This window comes from Marmota flaviventris, chromosome 8 (genome assembly GCF_047511675.1).
Source record: "Marmota flaviventris isolate mMarFla1 chromosome 8, mMarFla1.hap1, whole genome shotgun sequence".
Lineage (NCBI taxonomy): Eukaryota > Metazoa > Chordata > Mammalia > Rodentia > Sciuridae > Marmota > Marmota flaviventris.
In genome coordinates this window covers 32,396,250-32,424,247 of record NC_092505.1, presented here as the reverse complement: position 1 = coordinate 32,424,247, position 27,998 = coordinate 32,396,250, and the positions used below count along the sequence as shown (strand labels likewise).

At 30.8% G+C, this 27,998-nt stretch overlaps 1 protein-coding gene across 3 annotated transcripts in view; it reads left to right on the top strand.

Moving 5' to 3' along the window:
* Positions 1–27,998, top strand: part of Gbe1 (1,4-alpha-glucan branching enzyme 1) — a 268,831-nt gene that overhangs the window by 103,485 nt on the left and 137,348 nt on the right. For all 3 annotated transcript variants that reach the window (XM_071615136.1, XM_071615135.1, XM_071615137.1), the window contains 4 exons: positions 19,646–19,771; positions 20,570–20,705; positions 22,886–22,976; positions 26,960–27,169. In XM_071615136.1, the coding sequence (XP_071471237.1) occupies positions 19,646–19,771; positions 20,570–20,705; positions 22,886–22,976; positions 26,960–27,169 (563 nt within the window). The remainder of the gene's footprint in view (positions 1–19,645; positions 19,772–20,569; positions 20,706–22,885; positions 22,977–26,959; positions 27,170–27,998) is intronic.

Below are 27,998 nucleotides of genomic sequence, written 5' to 3'. Positions count from 1 at the left end.
CAATTTTTTTGAACAAATTCTGTTGTAACATCAGGTAAGATTTTATATTTTCTTTTAGTCAAGGAAAAGTGTCTGTGGAATGCTTTGTTTTCCTTTCCCTTTCCTCCACTCAAGTATGCCATTTTACTTTTTACATCAGAAAACTCAATTAGTGAACTTATATCATCACCATTGTAGAACCCCTGAAAGTTATGGAAACCTTGTTCAACCCTTCTCTCCAACAGAAGATTAGGATACATGAATTCATCAAATCATGTTGTATTAGGCCATTGATAAATTCTCCTGTAGCAGTTTTCTTAAAGGGAAAGCATCAAGGAAAAAAAGGTGAAATAAACTTAATCAATGTTTACTAATTGTGGAGTCCATCTATCTTCTTGTTACCGGGGTGTTATGACAGATTATTTTTCATAATGATTTGGATTAAATATTCTTTGGAATATGTTTTTCTTAATTTGCCATTTATTGATTGTATGGCTTTTAGCAAGTTACATATATCATCAGACTTTTGGCTTGTCCTAATTTGCACTTTGAAAAAATGTGATAAATTTAGGATGCTTTTCAAAGAAATAATACTCAAGTAGATTTCTGACTTCATATGTACAATGAATAAAAACTATAGTGATTACTTTTATTCTGTTAAGGTACATATTTTGTTATTTAGAATTTTGTTCTATAATACATCTGACAGAGCAAATCATCTCCTTTGAATTTACTGCAGTATTATTAGCTTTTCATCACTGTGATCTAAATACTTGACAAGAACAACTTAGAGAAGGAGAAGTTTATTTTGATTCCATGGTGTCAGAGGTTCAGTTCATGGTTGACTGGCTCCATCATGCTGGTCTTGAGGTAAGTCAGAACATCATGGTGGAGGAAAACTGCTCAATTCACAGCAACTGGGAAGCAGTGAGTGTGTGGGAGGAGCCAGGGACAAAATGTAATCTCCATAGACACATCCTCAGTGACCTAATTTCCTCTAACCATACCTCACCTGTGGATAGTTATCACCTAGTATTCCAATTAATTATTATTGAATTATTAACAATTAATAAGTTAATAATTCCAATTAAATTATTAATCCATGAAATGAATTAGTCTGCTCAATATCTAATCTCTCCTTAAAAGCCCTACTTCTGAACCTTGCTGAATTGGGGATCATGCTTCTAAACTATGAGCTTTTCAGGAACATTAAAGATCAAACCATAATACTCTCCAATAGTACTATTGAAAGTGATACCACATCTCACCTGAATATCAGTTATACACTTGATACTGTGTGACATAATATTACTCTTCTTGACTCATAACTGTGATTTTATATTGGTACCACTACTATGTATATTTCTGAGGATACATGTATCCATGTTGTCTTGAGTAGTGGTGATATAATAATGTGTATCAGTGAGACTGTTCACTTGTCCCATTTGCTATAAGTGTGACTTTTGAAAAGTCACTTACCTTGTTGCTTTATTTTTAAGCTGGAGCTAGTAATATTTTTATTCATAGAATTGATAAAAGGGCAAAGAAGTATAAAATAATATCTGATGCTTAGTTAATACTCCATAAATATCATAATTTTTTATATGAAGATGCCTGTGTATTACACTCTCAATGGCCTTATTTTTGTAGACTTTGTTAACACAAACCAAATGTTTTGTATATTTGTATAATGATGCAGTATTTGATAATTGTGTATAAAGTATTATCCATCTTCCTATAAAATCTTCAGATTCAACTAATGTGGTGGTCATGAAATCATTCTCAACAATGACTGAAATTTCATAAGGATGTGTATAGAAATTGCACTTTTCCCAACACTTATTCATTTAAAGATTGTTTTTTTTTTTGTGGTTTTGAATATTTGTTTTCTTAATTCAATGTTTATATCTCTGTGGAACTTTAGAAGAAATCTAATGAAATATATTGGAGAGAGATCAAGTAGATTATGAGACTAAAATGAAGTTATCATATTAAAGATGGATAGAGTGTCCTTAAGTAAGAAAGAAACTATTGGAAATGAGAAAAGTTGGTTGTTTTGAAACTAGTCAACTATAAGGCCTGAATGTGAATAATCAATAAGAACTAATCATTGTGAAAGAATATGTCATAGGAAATGTATTGTACCTATGAGCACCTTAAGGAACTTAGATGCTATTCTCATACTGCTTGTATACTTTAGTTCATCTAATAACCAAGTGAAACTTTCATATTTTGGTGAAGAAAACTCTCATAGTCATATTTCTAACCTCTTACAAGTCACAAGAACAAATTTGGTTGTCTGTGCTATAAATAAAGTCTTTCAATTATATGTTGACTTACCTTTTACTATAATTATTTTGTGGTTTATGTGCAATTGTTCAAATATACTGCACTGAAATTTGCTTAAAAAGCATTGCAACTATTAATTAGATATGTGAATTTATCATGATTTATGAGAGATAGTATACAGATGGAACATGTTTCCTAGGGTAATGTTAATGGAAATGTATTCCAATGGGTAGCTCTTTTGCAGGAGGATATCATGTCTTAGTTTATAATTATTAAAGGGCCGTTTATGCATATATGCCAGCAAGCAAAGATTTACTTTTCTTAGAGTAGATGCTTTATATTATTTGCAAATAATTCTTGTAAACAAGTAGAGGAATTTTATTGGAGTAACTTAAGGATAATAATTTAAATTACACTAAGTGTTTGAAAATAAGATTATAGGTTAATCTTAGTTGACAATATTCTTTTGCCTGTCTAATTAGTTTGAAATACAATTCTTTTTCATTCTTGAAGAGTAAATGATGATATCAGTATAATTTAACCTATTTTTTAATTGAGAGAATCGTACTTTGTTGCTTATTTTTATTTATATTTCTTTCTCATTATAATTATACATAATATTGGGGTTCATTATGACATTCATCACATTATTTGCTCTATTTAGTTCCCTGTACTTCTTTCTTTCCTCCCTGTCCCCCATGCCCTCCCTTTGTCTACTTTACTGATCTTCCTTATATTTATTTTTTTAATTGGTGTATTGTAATTATATATAACATGGGATTCATCATGGTATATTCATACATGCACATAGTGTAATTTGGTTGATTTTATTCCCTCTTACCTACCCTTTTTCTTGCCTCCTTTCCCCCCCCCTTGCCTTTTTTCCTATTGTTCTCTAATTTTGCTAGATTATGATTATTTTTTTAAATTCATTTTTTCCCCTCTAGTTTTTGCTTGTGGGAGAAAACTAGACCCTTGACTTTCTGCGTCTGGCTCATTTCACTTAACATGATGTTCTGCAGTTTCATTCATTTACCAGCAAATGTCATAGCTTCATTCTCCTTCATGGCTGTGTAGGACTTTGTAAATTATGGGTTTCAGCCATGCATGTTTTTCAGGAGACTGTGCTAGGAGGGAGTTCAGAGCCAGGATCAGCAATTTATCGAGGCCCTAAGTAACTTAGTGAGACCCTGTCTCTAAATAAAGTATAAAAAAGGGCTGGTGATGTGGCTCAGTAGTCAATAAGCATCCCTTGTTTCAATCCCCAGTACAAAAAAAAAAAAAAAGAAAAAGAAAAAGAAAAAGAAAAAAAATATATTTTCTGTGGGCTTGGGGGATGGGAGAAAGTAAATCTGTACGTAAAAAAAAAAAAAAAATCTGTACGTAAACACAAATAAATACTCATGCATGTGAACTCACACTATATATAGTATTTAAATTGCTTAACTTTAACAACAAAAAAAAATCCTGAAAATACTAATGTATTTCTTTTAATTATATGTATGCATCAAAACTATATCAAAATGAGGCAATTCTTATGAGATTCAAGCTTACAACTGACATTTAGTATGAAGAAACAAGCTTTCATTTTTTTTAAACTGATAAGCCAGCATAATCTTTCTAATTACTTATCACTCTCAGTGGGTCTACCTTCCTTTTGGGCTCCCAAAACTATAAACGTATAGTTCTTTTACCTTTTGTCTGTCATTTTTGTCACATTCAGTCAGTTAAGAAATTTAGTGGATTCTATCTCTGTAGAATTTCTTGAATATTATTCTTTTCATTTTATCTCAGGCCTTTATTGACTTTTGTCTGAATTACTACAGTACCTTCCTGTTTCCACTGCAGAAGACCTTGGTGATAGAAGCCTGTTTTGAACATTGTGTTCCTCTTGCAAAGGCTCTCTCTTCTGATAACACTGTAGTTTTCAAAGATGGCTTTGTACCACCATCACAGAGGGTCTTTGTAATTTTAAACAGTTCCTGATTATTTTGATGCTTGACTATGTTTAGAAGTATTGATTTATAGAAATGAGAGGTCAGATGCATTGGGTTATTTGTTTACGGCTAGCTATATGATTTTTGCTTGTTGCTTAGTGTATTTTTATATTACATGTCCTGCCTAATGTATGAAGATGAAAATGATCTAATGATATGTCATTTTTATCATGTATCTTTGCTCGAGAGTATTTCCTTATTAATCTGTTCAATTTGCTCTTATGTGTAGGTTTCCTTTTTCTATAAACCTCTAGAATCAGGTTTGCTATTTTGATTTATTTACACCTTTGAATATCTAATGTATTCCACTCACTTTCTAAAAGGATTTATATTCTGTTTTTCTTTTAACCTCTCAATCTATTTCCTTTGTCAAAATGGTATAAAGACCCCCTTTTTATTGAATTACTGATACATTTATTGAAAATACATGCAACATAGCCTTAGAACTTTTATGTGATACTTTTATTATTTTCTTATTATTCTCTCCTTCCTACCATCTCAGTCACTTTTTCTCTAAATATTTATGTACACACATGTGCACACATACATATGTGTATATGTACATACACATATATTTATGTACACTACATTGTTTTCTTTTCAAGTGACCATCCTAGAATCTACAAATAAGAAAAAATCTTAGAAATCATCTTTAACCAGTACTCTTATTTTAGTTAAGAAGCTAATATTTCAAGGAGATTATAACTTATCCAGGATCATGAATCTCTTCATGACAGTGAGATAGAGCCTGCACAATTTCACCTTATGCTTGTTGCAAAATGTATTGTTAGTACTTGCTAAATGTATAAAGAAAATATTATCAGTAGATATGTTTTTATTTGCAGTATGTTTCCAGACTATGGATAGTCTCCCTTGGATATTGTTCTCCTTTTATGTATTAAAATTGTTAGAGCATTTTAGTGTGGATTTCAAAAAAATTTGAGTGTTAAATATATTACTGGTACCATTTTAAACACTTTTAAATATATCTGTTCTAATATTTGCTAATAATCTTATGAGTCATATATGCTATAAATATTTATAATTTTAACTAAAGATACTACATGTTAGCTAGATTAAGTATCTTTATCTATTGCCATAAGTAGCCGAGGCAGTCAAAATGAGATGTTTACCTTCGATCTAGCTTCTTCAATTTACTGACTTCATGTTGAATCTGGGAAAACTCTAGTAATCACCTAGCTTACATCCTATTTTAAATGTGTGGCAACTTGGTGATTTTGCCACATGCTGATTAAGAGAAACAAACCGTCTATTTTTAACTGTAATTACATAGAAAGTGCATAAAATAGTTGTTAAATAGCATTCTTAATAAATAGGTGCCTTGTTTATATAGCTGTTTTGCTTGCTTGCATTTTATATTTAAATATATATGTGTAAGTATTTAGCCTACAATTTCAGATTCTGCTTATAATGTACTTCCCAAGGGTGATACCACTGGTTTTATCAAGTTGAATTAATGTCTGTGATTTGATGTTAATATTCCTTCTTTTATCTGTAGTGTGTCTTCTGTCTAGTTCAAATATTTTCTTTGCTTTGAGCTTTTAAGTTCATTAATTTTCTTTCAATTTAGGAACATTCAATTCTTTGTTTTCTTTAAAAAAAACATACATTTAAGGTTTCAGTTAATTTATAATTGTTTTGAAGATTTTTTTTTTTATGGAAGGCACCTAGATATAGCATTTAATTTTAAAACTTTTTAATAATCACTGCAAGACATGGGTAGCTTTTGTCTCTAATTCTTTGAGCAATAATAAATCTTAATTTTCAAATAATAATTAGAGCACAATTATTTTAGTAACTAACATCTGTGATTGGAATCTATGGGTTTTTCAAAATCTAAGCACTGTTATATATTTCTGTCATATATTTACAACAGAGAACTTAAAGCAGCTTCCATATTACTATTGGATCATCTTTTTCATATATTTAACTGTGCTCATTAGACAATTAAAATCATAAACAAGTAATTCAGAGTTTTTGCTTAGAATTATTTTCTTCCTGTAACTCAGTAAGTTGTGTGCTTAAATATATCATTTATGTATCAAATTGATACCTTTGTGGCAGTGGAGTTAGAGCTCCCTCTTTTGGAAAGTCATGGCATGGCATTTTGATCAAGATTAAATTGTTTTCACTTTTCAGTTCACATAGTTTCCTGAGCATATAGATATAAAAATCCTATTTTTCTCTGGAATAGTCTTTTCTTTGGAAGTTTATAGTGTTAATTAAAACATCAAAATTCCATATAATGATGCATTAATATGTTTATTTAGACTATAGCCTATATGGGTGTTTCAACTCGGGGGGAAAATTTTTTCTTTTGATGTTTGAAATGCCTTAATTTTTACTGAAAAGACAATAAAATTTTACTTCTGATGATTAATAAATGTGTTTGATAATATTTGTCAATAGAACAGAACTTAATTAGCAAACTAAAAATATATAAGAAAAGTATCTTTTCCCACAATTATCAGTTGTCTGGCCCTTTCCTGGTATCCACTATTGATTGTTTGTGTATATATTTTTTTTCTGCTCTGTTTCTAGTTGTTTATAAATTATTCTTTCCTTGCTTCTCTACCTCACTTTATTAAGACATTTTCTACTATCATAAAAACATGATTATACTATGCCTGTTTGTCTCTGATTTGCTGTCCCCTTCACTCAATAAATTATGTACATCTTAAAAGATACATTATTATTTTACTTACTTGAATTAGCTCCATATATACATTACTGGAGTGATGCTTATATGGTAGAAGCTAACATTTAATCTGAGTAAGCATTGTAAGAATTTGAATGAATAAGATAAAATTTTATTTCTGTACTTTGTGTATATTATACAAATCAGATTCTTTTAATATCTAAAATATTTCATAATAGTTTTGTGGTTTATATAGTTTTTTTAAATTGAGTTTTCACCTTTACTATTGTTGCTTGGAAAAAACGGGTTCTTTTCCCCCTTTTTACTGGCTGCCTCTGGACCTTTGAGTGCTCTGAATTCACCCTTAACATTTAACATTGTTCAACAATGTGATTTTCCTAATTCTCTGTTCATGTGAATATTTTCACCATTATTTTATAAACCTCTATGATATACATGAAAATAACACTATACTCACCAGTAGATCTTGACATGTAGATGACTTACATGAAGATGACTAATAGTTTAACTATTTCATTGATGATTGGAGTTTGGTCCTTTGAGCTTGGTCTTTCCTCTTAGAACAACTGTAACATCTAGTGAACATATTGCTTCAGTGAGCAGCAGCCCTTTCCATTTATTCCTGAGACATCAACTCATGTTTAAACTAATAATTATGTCAAAAATAACTTCAACATCCAAAAATTAGTTTTGTAGTTGTTTTCTTATTCTTTCCAAAGCTCCTTGGATGATTTAAGACCATCTCTTCCCTGGTTTGTTCATACCTACATAAGTTGTTTTCACGGGGAGCTGCTACTTCTTTTTCCCCTTCCTCCCTCCCTCCTTCCCTCCCTCCCTCCCTCCAGTTCTTCCTTCCTCACCTTCAGGTTTTTTTATTATTGCCCATCTAATTGTAAAAGCTGCTTCATTGTTTCCCAATCCCTAAGTCTCCAATCTATGTTCTATCTCAGTATTTTTTTCTCACATGAGTCTTATTTCACCTGTTTTTTCAAACTTACGTTGATATTGAAATTTCTCATATTCTGACTTCGTGTGCTATTCTAAAGTCATTTACTTGGTTAGGTCAAAGCATCTTATTTTTCATGAAGAGCACTTCTTTGAATCTTAGTTTGGATACATATCCCTTCCACCCTCCCTTTTCTCACTGCCCCCTGAGGATTCTTAATTATTGCCCAAATCTGTTTCTTTATGTATAATCATCATATAAACTGCTTATAAAACATAAATTTTGAAGCCAAATGTATAGCTACAGAGGAATTCTTCCCCCCCCAAAACATCTTTTAATGATTATTTCTCATGAAAAAGCTGATTTTGAGTTGTACACAATTGTATGTATAGAAGTATGAATAGAAATAATGAGTACTGTGAAGTAATTAATTGTGGAATGTTAATTGTTATGCTTGAGTTTTCCACTCTTTGAAAAGATGATGATGACATTTTATTAGATTAAGTATCAATTAGGGTTCTTAGACAAAAATGATTGGTCATCTTACGATATTGTAAAAATGTATGGTCTACTACATATACTTTTTCTTTTTACCAGATCTTACACAGGTACCTCTATGGGCAGAAATCTAGCTGCACAGTAGTGAGAAAAATGTAATTTTTAACTTCTGCATTCAGAATATCAGAAGGTGGTTTAACCTATTGAAGAGCCAATATGTGCTATAAATTTCCAATAAAAATTATAAATTTAATTTCTAAAGGCATATTATTGAAAAAAAAAGTCATTCAGTATTAATGATACCATTTAAAGTAATAATGTTTTTTTTTGTGAAATGATGAATGCTTTGCAAAATGATTTATATAATATGCAGTATGGAGATTAGGGCATTTTTCTAAAATGTATGACAGAACTATCAGTAAGATCAGTAACTTGAATAGATATGCCATGCTTCTTTATGTGTAATTTCTCAAGTGTAGTGGCAAATTTGTGATAAGTGAATGATGTGATCTAAAGACATTCATAAGTATGCCTTTTTATTTATACCACAAGGTGTAAATTTCTAAGCCAGCATTGATGCCTTCAGTGACTTAAATGAGATTAAGTTTACAAAGAAACTTAAATTTTCATTGTTTGAACATAATAAATTGGTAGGAAAATATACTATGAAGACCTAGTAGATTTTAAATATGATTATAATTCTGGAGAATTGAAAATTTCCTATTTTTTTCTTTAGAAATATGTTTTATTTTTAAATAAAAGTGTTTTATGTACTATGATGAATTAAAAAGAATAATAAATTAGTATTAAAAGGCAAGAAATAAAATTAATATACAAAGTAGAGATTGAGATAAATTTCACTGCAAATTGTTTTTTATTATTTGCAAAAAGTATTTATTATCAAGGCTTTAGAAAATACATTGCTTGTAATCCTGGTGTTTTCTTTCCTCTATGGTGTATTTTTATTTTAAAAAGTAAATAATCATTTTATTACTGGAATTCCGGTCCCAGTAGTTATTTTTTTTTCTTTTGTTTTCTCAGATGCAGTCTTTATTTCCTTTGACATCAGTCTGTAGATCATAGAATCTCAGTAGTGATGGTTAGCAATATGGTATGGTGCAGGCCTCTGAAGTGTTCCTCAGGTGGTTCTCAATATATATGAAGGGTTGAAATCTATTGCCAAAACCACATACAAATCTAATAGTCTCCTACTGATTCCAGGGGGAAAATGTTTATATTCCAAACATGTTCATGTAAACAATTCAGTCTCCACAAGTGCATAATTCTGTTAAGGTTACAAGTAAATATATAATGAATTTTAGAAAACTAACTGTGAAAAAGTGTTCTTTTTCTCCTTTTGTTTTAGTGCTTGTAGAAGCAAGACACAGGTGTCTAGAAAATTCAACTGTCCATAAACATCTGTTCCCATAGTGCTCTCTTTATATGAACATTAATTCAAAAAAATACTTTAAATATATTAGATTTTTTATATCTATGTATTGTGAAATATAAGAAAAAAATCTAATATATTTAAAGTATTTTTGTATTATTCTATGTATTGTGAAATATCTTATTTCTTTTATAATATTTTATTCATTCATCCTTCAATGAAGATCTAGGAGATTTTAAATATGATTATAATCTGGAACATTGAAAATATCTTCTTATTTTTCTTTAGAAATATGTTTTATTTTTAAATAAAATTGTTTTGTTTTTTTGCTCAAAATTATATAGGCATCCATTTTTTTAAGTGAGTGTTTCTGTAATATTTGATCTTTTAATGCTATGCTAGAAAAAGGAAGAAAATTACATTTTGTGTCTTTTTAGGTGGGTATTATTTTTGGTTATGTTTAATAAAAGTATTTGTGCTTTGGTTAAATATGCCTTCAAATAATAACAAATGAGTATGTTTATAGGAAATCTTTTTCTCATGGCAAAGTACATACTATACAATCTTTTATGATCTAAACATTTAAATATAAACTGAAATGTTTTATTGAATACCACAGGTAAGTGTATGTTAAATGTCAAAATTAATGTTCAACACTCCTCACTTTGAAATTTTTTTCCTACTCTTCTGTCTGTTCATCTTAACCCATCATAATATGTTGATAGTATTAAATTTCCCTGTGTTACTCAGAATGCCCTAATTAGGAAAATAAAAATGTCTGATGGACAGATGATTTTATTTAAAACAGTCAGCCATAGATCACTCCATCTTATTCCTTGAATATTCCTCCACCTCACGGAGAAATTAGGTGTGTAATTCCTTGACTTGTATTTTACTGAGTGCAATATATTCACTAGTTTGTTATTATTCACTAGTTTTTCCTATTTCTCCAGATTTGTCACGCTTGGAAAGCAAAGCTCAAGTTTTTCAAGTGGCTTTGCTTTCTGTTTTTATAAGAAGGAAGCATCTGTATTAGTTGATTTAAATATACATGAACTGAGAAGGTTTAAAGTAAACAGCTCTGTTGTAAAGACTTCTGTTATTTACCACTACTTATCATTACTGTTTCTACCTTCTTTACTTGAGTCCATTATCAAAGGGTCACTTTAATACTTGACCACGTTTTATAATCTACAAGAATGCTGAAGAAAGTTGACAGGAAGTCATCCAAATGCTTCTTTAGAACTATATCTAGTCTTTATCTCTTTCCTATTACACAGTTCATTTTATCACTTTTTCTCACATGATAGGTATATTTATTTCCCTATCATTGTACAGTTCTCTTTCTCTTTTACCACATATACCTGCAAAAAACCCAGATCTTTTGTATAAGGAAATATAGAGAAGACTGGTAGCGTTGAAACCTATGAGACTTTATTTTTTAAAGAGTATTTGAATATTCAGGAATAATTCTCATCATTAACAGTTTAATAGTTATTAACTATATCTTTAGAATTGATTCTCAGTTTGTATTAAATGCATAATTGTATTTTTTCTCAAAAGAGCTTACATTTTTAGAATTATGTATTTGGTATCTACTCTTTGGAATTTCTCTGTATTTCTAGTGGTTGCATTATTTCTTTTTTTCCCCCTCTACACTTTATATTTTACTTCAGTGAAATAGCACTTAGAGTGATTGCTTAGGAATCACATTCTTTAAATGATTGAATTTATCACCAGATAGACTTTTGTAATTATACTTAATAAAATAATTTAAAAAGAGCTTTAGCTCATCTTATGATAGTGCCTCCCCTGTCCTGTCACTTCTGAAAATACTTCTTAAATTTTTTTTATTGGCATTATACCAGATTATAACTCTGTTTACTTAATAGAATTCTAGCCTTCACTGCACATGGATGAGTCTCTTTGAAGCACACTTTTTCAGTAATGAAAACTCACTGATTTTCCCTCTTTTTATGTTTTTTTTTCTTTTTATTACTATATTGATCTTTCAATATCTTGGACGTTTAAATCCTATATTTTTTATATCATGGGTAATTCATTTGTTTTCTAGCCTAAGACACCTAATCAATCTTTACCCGATTACAACATCTCAGCATTGTTCCTCTTCTTTTGACTTAGGAGTAGTTATTCTCACTTGCTCAGGGTTATTATTTTCAATGACTGCTTCCTAAATCTCGAATAATCCCTTTGGATCTTTTCTTTTTGTAGTGACCTCTCTTTATACTGTTTTTGTTCAGGTAATGTACTTGAAATGAAGCAAACACTTTATCAGTTCTACTTAGTTGTTTCTTTATGTCTTTAAAGATTTTGCCTCAGTGGAGAAGCAAAAGACAGGAAAAAAATGCAGTTGTAATACTTACTAACTAGGCTAGAAGATTGGGGAACTGGGTGTAAACCTTGGGGGATAATAATTCTTTTTATAGGTCTTTCTAAATTATTCTAAACAAGGACCTGCTTTTAGAAGAAGCAACTGCTGATCTTCATTTATTTCCTTTTGACAATATTCTACAGTTTCTTCTCTCCCATGTGTAAGCATTACAGAAATGGGTTTATAGCTCTAATTTTATAATTGGCATTAAACCAAGGGCAAAATAGCTGTGAGCATTGCACCTTGAAAATAGTCTGTTTTAGTTGTATACATGGGTGTTCTTTCTGTGAAATTCAGGTATGATTTTATTTGATACCCATTAGTATCACATTATAGATTTATTTCTCTTATCTAATACACTTAGTCCTTTTAAAGAAGACTTTTTTTTAAAAAAATAGCTTTAGTTTTATTAGAGAAATCCCTTCACTGTCTCTACTCAAACTGTTGTTATTGATTCAACCTTGGAAAGATTTCTAGTTTCTTATTAAAAAAAAACAAAAAACTAAGAGGTGATAGAATGCTTTATGAAATCTCACGCAAAGCTAAAATAATATGAACTAACGAAAATTTACCAGAAGGTTATTGATTTTGAAGTTCATCTGATTTGTATCTTTGCTTAGTTCAACTATGTCAAAGGTATTGTCTTTTCTCTTGTATAGTGTCCAGTGTTGCATAAGGTAAGAACTCAGGGGGATTAATTTAATAATTTAATCTTTCTCTTTTTTTTTAGATGATCTGTGATTTATTGCTTAGATCAACTTCCATTTTAAAAAAGATGAGAGCAAAATATGCAATTAATATTTACTTTTTTATTTTATTATTTTTTAAAATACATGATAACAGTGGAATGTATTACAATCCTTATTACACATATAGAGCACAATTTTTCATATCTCTGTATATAAAGTATGTTCATGTGAATTTATGCCATTATACATGTACTTTTTTGCATTACAATTCTTAATACACATATATCGCAATTTTTCATATCTCTGTTTGTACATAAGGTATGTTGACACCCAATTCAAGTCTTCATACATGTACTTCGTATTTAATCTCTTTTCCACTTCTCTCAATCCCATTTCTCATGGTAGATGTAAAGGACATGACAAGATTTATTTTATATGCAGGTAGCTTGCATAAAGTTGTTTGAGTAATTGAAAATTATGAAATAAATTATGAAGCAAAGATGGAGATCTTCAGAATATATTAACTTTAGTATACACAAAAAAAATTACCATTGGTCTGCAAGTCTATTTTGGTGCCAAAACCATGATGGTATTATGAAATGGACATCATTACCCTGATACATGTATGAAAACACGAATGGTGTGACTCTACTTTTTGTTCAACCAGACATGAAAAATTGTGCTCTATTTGTGTAATATGAATTGCATTCTGCTGTCATATATAAATAGAATAAATAAAAAAGAAATAAAAATTTTATAGGTTTCTTGGTTTTCTTCATTCATTTATAGAACTATAAACTCAAAGTTCACATGAAATACCTTTAATATCAGAGAATATTTCTGATATTCATCATTCTAATTAAAAACTCAGAATGGAATTTTTTTCCTAAAATTTTTTCTTGTCCACTGATCATCTATTTAAGTAGTTTCATCTCTGTTTAATGAAGAAAACATGTCAGATAATGAGTATAAAAGATAGCCTCTTAACTTTTCCAGCTTGTATGTTTACAGCCTTTCTGTATATCATATAAGGATTATTTGTTTTTGTTTAATCTCTGAAATAATTATGTGTGTAGAAGCTAGCAGTAAATGCTATGTATTACAAGTTCACTTTTTTGAAGGGTCTTCTATCAGTTCTGAAATGTATTAGTGTTCATTCTGAAGGAGTTTGCCTTAGGAATTCTCAAGGAATTGTTTAGTGAAGGTCACTGAAATGTCTTGTGCATGTCCATCTACTTTTTGAAAGTATGAAATGAATACAAGATACAGTATGTTAGTTCGACTTATCATTATGCTAGCCTTACCTTTTAACTCTTTCAGGCACTGATCAAATTTAACTAAATTTAAGTATTTTCTGCTTTATTCTTAGCATGGCTGCGTTAGCTTTTGATGGCTACTGTACACATTTGATAGCTTTGAATGACAGAAATTTGTTCTTTCACAGTTTTGTACACTAGAAGTTAAAAATCACTGGGCTACAGTCAAGGGATTGGGAGAGCCACATTTCCTCCAGAGATCTCTAGGTGAGATTCAGTTCTTGGACACTTCCAGCTCTGGCAGCTGCTGGCTTTCCTTGGCTAGTGTCTATTTCACTCAGACCATTCCCTCTCTGAGTGCGTGGCCGCCTCCTCCTTTCTCTATGTAAAAAAAATAAATAAAAATAAAAATAAAAAAATCCTCTTTTTCCCTCTTCTATGGATGGATATATGCGATTATGATCCTCAGTGATTCAGATTACTCCAGATGCTAACTCTAATCATATCAACAAATATTTCTTCTTAGTCATATAAGATTTCATATGTAGATTCTAGGAAGTAGGATGTAGAAATAATTTGGGGGAACATTTTCACTTTCCCACTGGCAAAAAGATTCTTTCTTATGTAATTTTATTAAATGTTATATTGTTCCAGCAGGAATAACTAGTAAAACTGAATACAATTCAAAGCAGTAGATCTTAATTTTTTTGAAAGGTCAGTAGTAAAGTTTCAATTGAATTAAAAAGTGAGATTTAAAAGATTCAGTTTAAAAGTGAGATTTAAAAGATTCAGTTTAAATTAAGCTATTTAAAATTTTTGTTAATTATAAATTTTATCTGCATTTTAAAATAAAAAAATTAATATTATTTATTAACATTAAACACATATTCATTTCTTCAGAATACAGGTTATTGGTAGAATAATCTGATTTTTCTCTTGAATATCACTAATTTTCCTACTTCATTATGCACTTTCTCTAACAATTCTTTTATTTACATTTTTATTCTGATTGTCTAAATATTCCTTAAGAATACATTATAAAAATTAAAAAAAAAAAAGAATACATTATAATATGTATGTATATGTAAACGTTTCTGTCTTTTTTTTTTCCCTTCTTATATGTGAATGTGTGCACACTTTTGTGTGTATGTGTGTGTGTGGTGTTTACTTGGTGGTTTGTATCTGTGGATTCCATCTATGGATTCAACCAAACTCATATTGAAAATATGTAGGGAAAAAATGTGTCTGTACTTCACATGTACTGATATTTTTTGTTATTCCCTAAAAAATATTGTTCAATAGCTGTCTACATAATGTTTACATTGTTTTAGGTATTAATGAGTAATCTACAGATGACTTAATGTGTGTGGGACAATGTGTGTAGGTTTTAATGCAAATACTATGTCATTTTATATAAGGGTCTTGAGCTTATTTAGACTTTGGTAACTAAGCTGACAGTAGTCCTAGGATGAGTCCCACACAGATACAGAGGAATGACTATGTATATATTGTTGAAAATATACATACACACACATCAGTATTTCTGTACATATGTGTGTGTATGTGTGTATATATGTGTATACATTTTTTTCTGTGCATATATATAAATATATACACAAACACATGTCTAGAAATACTGATACTCAGCATTGCACTCTGGTTTGGTTGTATTCATTATTGGAATAAACATAGTTTTGATATTATTGGTAAATAGTCATTGCCCAGGGCCTTGATAGTATCACACCTACCACCTTCTTGTTTCTTCTAGATCTCTGCATAAGCCAACTACTAAAGGGTTAACAACTGGCAAATTATGGGGCCTGCACTCTGTGACCATTATCTCATCTGGTTGGTGAAGACATATATATGCTGTGTTTATGAGTATATGTATATCAAAACATGTATTTTTTAAATGTTTACATTTTTTTTCAGTTATAACTTTTAATAATAAAAAGGAAGTACATTTTGTTACATGAATTAGAAATGCCTTTGTTTGACCTGTACACTATCTAATAGTTGTTTTAGTCAATATCTTTTTCTTTTCACTGTACTTGATGCATTTCTTTTTCCAAGAAAGATTCTCCTCATAGCATAAGGAGATCTTTCACAGTATTATTTTTAATTACTACATTCCTTTACAGTGATTGGATAGAATTTTTAAAGTTTTATTTTGTTAAAAACTTTCAGTGTACTTAAGGTATACAAGATACACAATTTGAATAGCATAGCTGGGCAATTGTGATTATGTAATTCATATATTTTCAGTCTTTAATACAACATACTTTTAGATTCTAGGAACTATACAAGTGAAATGGAGTGATAATATAGAAACTTATATCTGAACAACAAAAATTAGTAAAGATCCCCTAACGTTTGTGCATTAGGAAAATGTAATATATTTATTTTCATAACTTGGAAGAATTATTTTGTAACTTACAATATGATTCAATAGTACATTCTTAACAATTATATATTATCCAATTATTTAGTTTTTATCAAAAATTAATGGATTAATAGACAAGGGTGTAATTCTTTGGGCATATCCTGATTATTTCCACTGGGAAGTTCCATAATTAGAATTGCCGTACCATTCGAATTACTTTCTTTGAGCTTTTGATGCTTATTGCTAAATTGCTACTCAAAGATTTTATGCTACTTTATACTCACTAGCAGTGAACAAGATTTTCCATTTGATAGTATCAAGTGAACTCTTCTACCTATCAGTACTGTACTTATTTATTACTGTTGAAAGATAAATTTGCTATACATTGTACGTTGATATTTTGATGTTGTGAATTCAATGGTGCAAAATCTTGTTATCTAAATATCTTTGCATCTGGAATTTAAACATTGGAACATAACAAAAATCCAAGACATTCTGTCTCCCTTCCCCAAAAAGGCTTCATAAGCAAAGTTAAGTTCAAAAAATCATATAATTTTACTCATATGTATATATTTTCTCATTGTAATGTTTTAAAAATCAGATTTATTTACTATATGTCTCTAATTTGATTGTCTCAATAATTTAGGAAGAGAAAATTAAAAGCAAAGTGAGTTGTCCTATAGACAACTGTTTCAGGAAAGTTCAAAGTACTATAACAAACTTCCAAAATTCAGGAGCTTAAAGAATAGATAAACTATGTGATGTTCACAAAGTTTTTCACATATAGTAGAAAGATTTTTCATATATATCATTTGGTTATAATTTTATTTCTAAGAAAGGAGGAAGAAATTGGAAAATGAAAATTCTTTATCCTAACAAGCAATCCTGTTAACTGTTTGAGAAGGAAGAGAAAGAACTTTTGGAAATAAACATATTGAAATAATTCAGTAGATGAGCAAATAATCCTTTGTCAGATGTGCAATTTGGTTTTTCCCTACCTACAAATTTAGAAGTTTTTCTGTTACCATTTGATACAGTCTGGCAAAAAACATGGAACTCTCATGTCAATGACAAATGATTACATTACAGTAAGCAGCATAAGCATCATGTTTGTATTGGTTCCCTTTGTCTTCCAAGCCTCTTAGGGATAACACTGTAGGGTAAGATGGCTACTACTTACACAGTGGGTTTGTGTCATAGTTGGGGAATGTTGAGCTTTGAGAAACCATTATTTTTATAGCAAGCAGTACAAAAGCCTACTCTGTATATTTGAGAAAGACATTATTCCTCAGGATTGCCAGCTACAAACACAATCCTAAAAAATGGTCTCTGAATGGTATGAATATACTTTGTATACAACCAGAGATATGAAAAATCATGCTCTATATGTGTAATATGAATTCTAATGCATTCTGCTGTCATATATAACAAATTAGAATAATAAAAAAAAATGATCCCCAGTAAATATTGCTAGGGACTTGATTCTTGGCATACCCAGCAATAAGTGTAGGAGGGTTAGAGGATAATGGAGAGACTGTTGCTTCCAGCACTAATCATCGGTAACATCTGAAGACATCTGTGTGTATTGCAACATAAAAGAATTAATGTTCTAAAGGATGTGGAGTCATATTCAGGGTGTATAAGTTCTTAAAGTTTGAAGTATTCTATCTTCAGCAGACATCTTCAAAAATGATTATGCATTTATGATCTCTGCCTTTAGATTGGTTGTAGACCTATTTATAAAATAGAAGGATTGATTATGCAGATTTATAGTATTTTGTTTTATCATGGTCTGAGTTTGTGAGTGAGTACCTTTTTTTAAACATGCTGAAGGGACATATCATTTGGGTTAAAATACTCCTGAAGTGAATTGGTTCTACTGATTCATGCTTTTGTGATGATGAATAGTAGCAACACAACTGGCTTTAATCAGCATTTGTGAGTAGAAGGCATAATGAAGAGGGAGAAAGAATTTCGTGCTCTTCACCACTAACCCACCTGCTCTGGCATAAACCATGACTCATTCTTTTTGGCCTCTGAAGGAAGTGCTATGGAAGTCTGTTCAGAGCAAGTAATGATCAAGAGCTCTGTGTTCAGCTTTTGGCCCTGCTGCTTGATGATTTGGGGACTTCTGGCAATTCACTTAATCTCACTTAATATTTGGGTCATAAAGTTTTTCCAGAATCAAGTGAGACATGAATGTGAAAGTCCTTTCTAAATTATAAAAGCATTATACAAATATTTAATTTCCAAGAATATGAATACTTGAGCTTTTCTCTATTAAAGGAGACAGACTGGAGTATATGTTCTCTTTCAAAGCTAAGATCATAATACAGTTTCTAATCTGAATATTTCTTGATCATACTCTGCTTTTAGAAAGTTTAATAAAAATATGACTTTGTGAAATAGCTACAATTTCAGTCACTCAAAAGTTCCATTTACATGACTGGATAAATTCAAAGTCCTTTATTCACTACTAACTCTAAAATGTTGGATTCAGCAAAACTGTATTTTATTTCATTATTTTTTATTATTGAAAACACCAATGATAACCATATGCAAATATGAGCATGGATGTCCATGGCAAAAGTATTTGGTTTTATATGGTGAGGTATACTTGGTAAAAGAAGTTGAGAATGATTAGAAATTGTGTATTTGTGTGTGTGTGTGTGTGTGTGTGTGTGTGTGTGTATTCAAACCTTTCTTCTTTAGATTCATGAAAATGTTATCATTAATTCCTATGAAGAGGAAAAGAAAGTGATAATATAACTTACTTATCCCTTTTTATAGAAAATACTACTACTACTACCTTTGGTTGGTTGACTTACTTACAGCAGTTTCCAAATAATCTTCTTATCTTTTTAATATCCACTGTACATTTAATTATCCACTCTACTGGGTGGTTTGCAATCAAGGAAATTGCCAGAGAATCATAAAATATCTAGGCTATAAATGAGTCGAAGAATCAAATACTAATAGCAGATGAAGAAAGCAATGCACATAGAATTTAAATGTGTTCTCTAAGCATGCACATTTGAATGGTGGTCTAGAATTTTTAGCATGTTTTTCCTTTCCTACTTGAAAGAGAGTATTATTTTAGAGTTTTGAGTGTGTTTTAAAGCAATAACATCTCATTATCTTTTTAGGTAGTTATTACTAGCAAGAATGGAGAGATCTTGTATCGTATTTCACCATGGGCAAAGTATGTGGCTCGTGAAGGTGGTAATGTGAATTATGATTGGATATGCTGGGATCCAGAACATCCATATAAAGTAAGAACAACAAATCTTTAAACAAATGCTTGTTCTAATGTTTTCTAGGAAAATTAATTTTTACTTTGATATCTTTTATAGTTAAGTTCAAAGTGTTCTCTTCATCACTGGTTTAGTACTTTATATCATAGTATTCCTCTTAAACTACACATATATTAAAGTCCATCATCTGTAGTCCACAAAATGTATGCTAAGATTTTGTTTTATACTGTGCTCACACTTAGGGAAAATACTAAATCTGTACTTACCAGTTTATAAAGGATATAAAGTTGTGTTTTAATTAGTAATTTCTAATCTATTAAAGGCTTCAAAGATATATGATTTTCACTGACCTTTTTTTGAAGCAGGATCAGTATCCTTAGGAACAGGAAATGGGGAAGGCTATCTTATAAAAGTTGGGGTAATTTTATGACTGAATTATTGACAAAGGTTCTTCAAACTCACTTTTGTCTCCCTTATTGAAGAGTATTAATAAATGATTTGTTTGGTAATTATGTATGCATTTCATAATTCTTGTATTTTTCCAAGACTTAGAAGAAAAAACAGCTCTTTACTCAATGATAAGGTGTAAGCCTTTACATGATTTTGTTTTTTGTCTAAAATAGGTCCACTAATAAAATACCAAAAATGATTTTTTTCCCAAAAGAAAATATAGTAAATATAACCAATACCTTCTATGTTTGAGAACAGTTGAGAGTTTTTGACTGAGTTTATTCACCAAGTTACTTAAGATGCTTGATCAGTTTGTGGCATACCTGAGTTCTTGCTTTAATTCTCTCTATATTTTATATTCTGTAGTTTAAGCATTCCAGACCAAAGAAGCCAAAAAGTGTAAGAATTTATGAATCTCATGTGGGAATTTCTTCCCATGAAGGAAAAATAGCTTCTTATAAACATTTTACTTGCAATGTACTACCAAGAATCAAAGACCTTGGTAAGTAATAACTGTGATTTTTATTCAGATAAAATTTTAATGAGTCTGTTCTCTTATTAGAAAAGCTAATTACATGTGTCTCTTTTTTGTGTTGAGAGATTTAGTATGTAATAGAAATGCATTTTATTTTAGGCTTCTCAAATTGCCCTGTAATAGTGATAGCGTAGGAAAGAGAAATGGAATAAGATAGAGCATAAGAATTTAAGATATTATTCCAATTTCAATTTTAAGTAATGTGAACTGATGACTTCCAAAATTGTAGATAAATACGTAAGCATAATTACTTTTCTGCAGGAGATAACCTTTATCAATTGAAGCGGTCATTGATCATAGCCTGTTCATTTTAGTCTGTTATGGAAGAAATCTTACATTTGTAAAGTACCTGGAACTCAATTTGCACCAGAGCATTGTATAAAGTCCATCTGGATGACTTACTTAATGCACATTTGTGGAACATCTTCTGTGAGACACATTGTGATAGATGTTCATGTATTGGAGTAGAATGACACTAACTCTGCCTTCATGGGAACAAGTAGGAGAATAAGTCGCATATTGCTGCATTATTGATTCAGTATGCATTGTTTCTGTTCTTTTTCTTTCTAAAGGTAATGCTTTAAAAAAATCACAGTGTATGTAGCACCTGTTCCATTGTCTAGACAGGAAGATAAAATACATTTAATTATACTGCTTTTGCTAGGCACTCCAGATTTTTGCTAGAGGAAAGGCATGCAAGTCAGAGTAAAAGTTTTTGGTTAGATATAGATCTTAATTATCTGTTATGGTTAAATAAAATTTTCAGACACCCCAATTAAGTAAATGCATGGAGAATTTGATGTTAGTTATATTTAATATACACTGTATTAATTTTTTTATTGAATATGTCTCTCACATTATAGAGTTACAAATTAGTGTTGACCTAGTTTTTATAGAAGGTTCAACAGCACAAGGATTCTTTTATTCACCTTTGTGTCTGAATTGCCTAGCTGAATACTTAGAACATAAATGATTACAGGTGTAATTAATAATACAAAATTATGTTAAAACTATAAATTGGTATTTGATCACAAGAATAATATTTATTTTTTATAAAACAAACTATTTTGTTATATTATATGTAGTAATTGACTTGTAAAATCTGAAGAAGATTTTATATTTCTATTTTTGTAAGGCCTGGAAGACTCAATTTTATTTTTTAAAATGATAAACCAATAGCAGTGACTTTTCAGTAGATTGTAAAATCATGGAGAAGCAAGTACTCTTCTTTAGATGTATAAATCCTGAATTCTGATTGTTAAGTTTTGATTATTCCATTATTAATGATATAATGAAATAAATGCATTAGAAACTACATGATTTCAACCACTAGAAATGAAACTAATTTTCACTTTTGTTTACAAATATACTTATGTATTTAAATGAAATAGTAATGAATATATAAATTTATATAACCTTTAAGAAAATTATAAAGCTTGTATGAGTTGGACATTGAGTTTACAATAAGAAAAGTTTCTATGTATGTCACAGAATTGACATACATAGAAATGGATCTTTGAAATACAATATCTTCCTTTTTGAGTCACTTCATTTTACTGTCAGTGCAAAACGTTTGGATGGAGAGGGAAGTGTTATACGCCTATGTTGGTGTGTATGCATGCATGCACACTTGCATGGAGTACTTTTATATGTGTGAAAAATAGTATTAAAGCTAGCTGTATGAAAGCTACTTTGTAAAAAAAAAAGATTGTGATATTTTTATACTAAATAGTAAAAATGGCTGAAATATATAGAAAAGGCAAAATAAGAAGCATATGTCATGAAATCAGTTACTTTTGTTTAATTTTCATAATCTTCAATATGGATATTACAAGTACAGTTGAAGTTTAGCATATGCAGATTGCCATATTTAATATTCTAAAGCCAAATTTAGAGTAGATTTGCATACCATTTATTGCTTATTAAAATGAAGACATTTCAAATAGCTAGCCAGTGTATAGTTCTTAAGAAACTAAAAGTTCAGTTTTTTGTTAGGAGACCAGACAAGCAAATGATGTTTAGTAGTAGAACTTTCTAGATGATCAAAGGTTCCAGATTACTTGTAAAATTTAGGACCTTAAAACAGAATGCCTTTTTCGTGTTTTTAAATGTGTATCTGAATCCCTATTTGACCTTTGCTTACATAGGATACAACTGTATTCAATTGATGGCAATCATGGAGCATGCTTACTATGCCAGTTTTGGGTACCAAATCACAAGCTTTTTTGCAGCTTCAAGGTAAAAATGGAAGTCTTTGTATTTTTATATGGATCAAAAATAAAAATGAATTTTAATAATTTACATGTTTTAGAAACTATTTCAGCATTAACATAGTTAATAGAAGTTGAATATCTATCCTTACAGGTTGTCCCTGATATCACTTTTTATGGCATGACTTCTGAAACTGGTACATGTTTGGTGGCCCATGCTTTAGTCAGAAAATTTTCTCCTGTTGAAAGAGCTTCCATCCTTTCTGGAAAGATATTGACTCATATAGGAAGGTTACTGAGGAGGCCCTTGGTAGGACATAGTCACAGAAACTCTGCCTTTTTCTGACTGAAATCTAAGAAATGTGGGTCTTTGGGTAGAAAGATATTCAGGAATTCCATGTATTGCAACATTCTGACATGGATGACTACAAATTTAACTAGTCTAACATTGTCTGTGTTTCCCTTAGTTTACAGTGTAGTGATATATAGACATTAATAATCATAAATATTGTGATTTCCACTGTTAGAGCTTAGAAGAAAATGGTGTTATAAAAGCATAGAATTAGGGTCTGAACAGCTTAGATTAGATCTTAACTGATGTTGATACTGAGATCTAAAACATGGTTAAGATAAGTTGGGGGGAAAAGTGAAATCTGCTTAAGTAGGTAACATAGGACAGGAAAAAAAAAGATACTTATTCATTCTCTTTAAAGAGTTCTGCTTTTGGGCTGGGGATGTGGCTCAAGCGGTAGCGAGATCGCCTGGCATGCATTCGGCCTGGGTTCGATCCTCAGCATCACATACAAACAAAGATGTTGTTTCCGCCAGTAACTAAAAATAAATAAATAAATAAATATTAAAATTCTCTCTCTCTCTCTTCTCTCTCTCTCTAAAAGAAGTTCTGCTTGAATAAGTTTTCTGTATTTACAATCTCTAAACCCTCCATTCCTATTCTAGATCCTTTTTTCGGGGGGGCGGGGTACTGAAAGTCGAACCCAAGGATGTATTATCATTGATCTACAACCCTCGCCCTTTAGAAAATTTAAAAATTTTCAGACAAGGTTTTATGAAGTTACTGAGTTGGCCTTGAATCTATTTTTTTTTAAGTCTTAGCTGGGAATACAGGTGTGCACGACCACACCTGATCCATTTTTTTCTTGAACTCTTTCTACCTTTTTACAGAAAGTTTTTGTTAAGAGTACTGATGACCTTTACATTGTTAAGTATGTAGTCAGTTTACTTGAACTTTTGGCACCATTTTGCACAATTGCATACTTCCACTTTCTTATAGGTATTTTCTTTTCTTGACTTCCAGAACATCTTGCTGTTGTATTTCCCACGCCACTTGTTGCTTTTTTAATTTCTTTGCTTTCTCCTCTTTATCACTTGTACCATCAAATTTTGGTACTACTGCTCAGCTCTTGCTTCCATTCTGTTCTGTATCTTTCCCTTCTTATAGCTTTAATATGCTTTCTGTGCAACTCTCAAGATTTAGGTCTCAGTTTTTGACCTCTCTTGTGAATGTCAGCCAGTGTCTATTTAATTCTGGAATAGCTAATACATATCCCAAGCTTAATGTATGCAAAATTAAAATTGTGAACTTATCTTTCAACTCCCTTTTCCTGCCATTTTCTCTAATTTGGTAAATGATGTTTTTCATCTTCTAGTTGTTCAAGCCAAAATCTTGGCATTATACTTGACTATTCCATTTCTGTCCCTCCCTACACTCTATCCTAAAACCTAACCATCTGTTGCTTCAAAATCTCTCCCAAATCTGGCTGCTCATCTGCCACCATTGCTACCACCCTGGTACAAATTGCTATTCTCTTTTGCTTGTATTATTTCAATAGCTCTTTAACTGGTCACTCTATTTATCCTTGTTTTCCTTCTCCACTAATTTTCCCCCAATTCCATGACCAGAGCAGTCATTAAAAAATGAACATCAGATCCTATCACTGTACTGCCCAGGACTCTATGATAGCTCCCTATCTCTTTCAGAATGATACTCAAAGGTACTCATCTTGTTTTTTGATGATTCTTTTATTATTATTGTTGTTGTTCATTAGTGCATTGTATTATACATAATAGTGGGGCTCATTTTGACATATTTGTAAATGTATATAACATAGAATTCTTCATTTTAGTTCCCAGTACTACTCCCTTTTCTCCCCACACCCCTTTGATTTCCTTCCTTACTCAATTGGTCTTCTGTTTGTATTTTCATTGATACATTATAGTTTTATATAAAATTGGAATGCGTTGTGGTGTATTCCTATATGCACCTAGCATAATTTTATTAACTCTGCTCTTTCTCTCTCAACAATTCCACTGAGGCTACACTAGCCTATTTGTTCTTCAGGCACTCTTAGTTCATTCCTGCCCCTGTGCCCTTCTACCTATTACTCCTTCTTCTCTGTAAATTGTTCTCCTTTTTCCTTTCTTTCTTAAATATTGCTTTTCCTCTAAAACTTCATCTGCAAACTCTACTTAAAATGGAAAACCTGTCCCTTTTACCAGTGGCTTTTCTTTATTTTTCTTTAAAACACTTATTGCTATGTGACATTCTATGTGTTTTGCTTATTTATTTGTATTCTAGTTAGAATGTAAATTTCATAAGGACAATGATTTTTATTTTGCCCACTGCTATATCTCTAGAGCATAGAACATTTCATGACACATGGCAGATAACTTTGGTAAGCATTTTGCCAACAAATAAATGCATGAATAACTGAAAGTTTAAGGATGTTCATTTACTGAACACGTTTTTCAGTACTGGGAAAAAGGCTATATTGCTGGGATAATGAAAGGGAGAGGTAGGATATCACAAGATAATCTAACATGCTAGAAGGGACCAAAATAGGCTGTGTAGTAGGCCATAATAACAGGGGGATGGGAATGGGAAAGATAGTAGAATCAATCAGACATGACTTTCCTTTGTTCAGTGTAGCTCCACCTCATATAGAAACGCCAATGGAAAGTTATATTCCATGTATTGTAATATGTCCAAATACATTCTTCTGTCATGTATAACTAAAAAGAACACAATTAAAAAAAGGGAGAGGGGAGAACAGTAGTCTTCATCCTGAGGACAGTGGGAGCACAGTAGGTTTTTAATAGACAAAAAATGATCATATTTATTTTTTGAAAAGATGACACTTGCTACTCAATGGAGTTGACTAGAGGAAACTTGGTATTTACTAAAGCCTGTACTGAACCATGAAAGGCCAGATGGCCATAGCCCCTACTTCAAGGCCATAAACAATAACAAAGGCAAATATTTATTTAAGAGGTAAAGTTGGTGTTATAAAAGACTGTAGTATCAAACCATAGCATAAGTTAAGAAAGGCTTTCTTCTGGAAGTGATTTTTCTGTTACATGTAGACTAGGTCATTGTTTTAAACATAGACACACATGCATGTGATCTATCCATCTTTTCTGCTTGAGTGGTGACTAACATTACACTTTCCCTTGGTACACTGGTACCTGAAGAAGGCATTCCAGTTTGGGAACAAGTTCTGGAGGGCTGGCTTTAATTAAGACACTATAGACATAAAAAGAAATACTCAGATAGCCCCGCATTCCCTATTCAACTGTACATATTTAAAGGAATGGGCAGATATGTGAGTGTGAATAACCATGACTGGCTAGGCTGGAAAATGAAAATCAGAATATTTGAAGATAATCTTAACTATTTTGCATGCTCAAAATGTTCATTTTGGTTAGTGTATAATTCTGTTAATATCATGATTTAAATTAATATTATTTCCCTCAACATTTTCTTAATAACAAATACTAAGCAATTTTGATTTGTATGTGTCAAGTACTATGGTGTTTGCATATTTAAAGTATCTAGTACTATGCACAATTGACTATTTGTGGCTGTAGCTGTAGCACTTAGCCAGCACTGGAGGCTCTAGGTTTAATCCCCAGTACTGCAAAACAACAACAACAGTAATAAAGCAATTGGCTATTTGTTTTAAATATAATGTCATATTTTTCTGTGTCCTTTAGTCGTTATGGAACACCCGAAGAACTAAAAGAACTAGTTGATACAGCTCATTCAATGGGGATCACAGTCCTCTTAGATGTGGTACACAGCCATGCTTCAAAAAATTCAGAAGATGGATTGAATATGTTTGATGGAACTGATTCTTGTTATTTTCATTCTGGACCTAGAGGGACTCATGATCTTTGGGACAGTAAATTGTTTGCCTATTCCAAGTAAGTACACATAATATGGAAACGTATTCTTTGTTTAAAATGGATTTCAAGAGATTCACTAAATTCATTTTGTGTGTGCTTTCTCATTATTATTTAATGTTCTTATTGTCATTTTATAAAAATTACATGAGGAAATTTAGCTGAGGTGGTGGCCACACCTGCAATCCCAATGACTTGGTAGGCTGAGGTAGGCGGATTGTTAGTTCAAAGCCAGCCTTAGCAACTTAGTGAGACCCTGCCTCAAACAAAAAATAAAAAGGTTTGGTGAAATGGCTCAGTGATAAAAACACCTCTAGGTTCAATTCCCAATACCCCACCCAAAAAGAGGAATTTTGCCTTTGTATAGCATATGTACTCATGATAAGTTATGTTAAATTTCAATATAAATCATATATTTTATCCCATTTAAAATATACACTTTATAATGTTAATTGTTTTTGAATACCAAAAGATAATTACATTAGGTTGACTTAATCATGACAAATTTACTGCAGTTTTCAGTAGGCCATGCTTTATATTTCAATATCTTAATTATATTATCATGATTTTTATTACAGATAAAAGATTAATTTATATCTATAATGACATTTAACATTTATCAGTACATACTCTTTGCCAGTATAGACTCAGGTTTAGTGTTGAAACAGTGTATTAAGTTTAAACACAATTCTAATTTTTTTGACCAACTTAATAGAAGGGTATTTTAGGTGATCAAATTTAAATAGCATATTACAAAAATTTAAAAGAAAACCCCAAATACTTTTAAATAATATTTATTATTCATCATAAGTGAAAATGTCACTTATATTTGAACAAGCAAAGTTCTGAT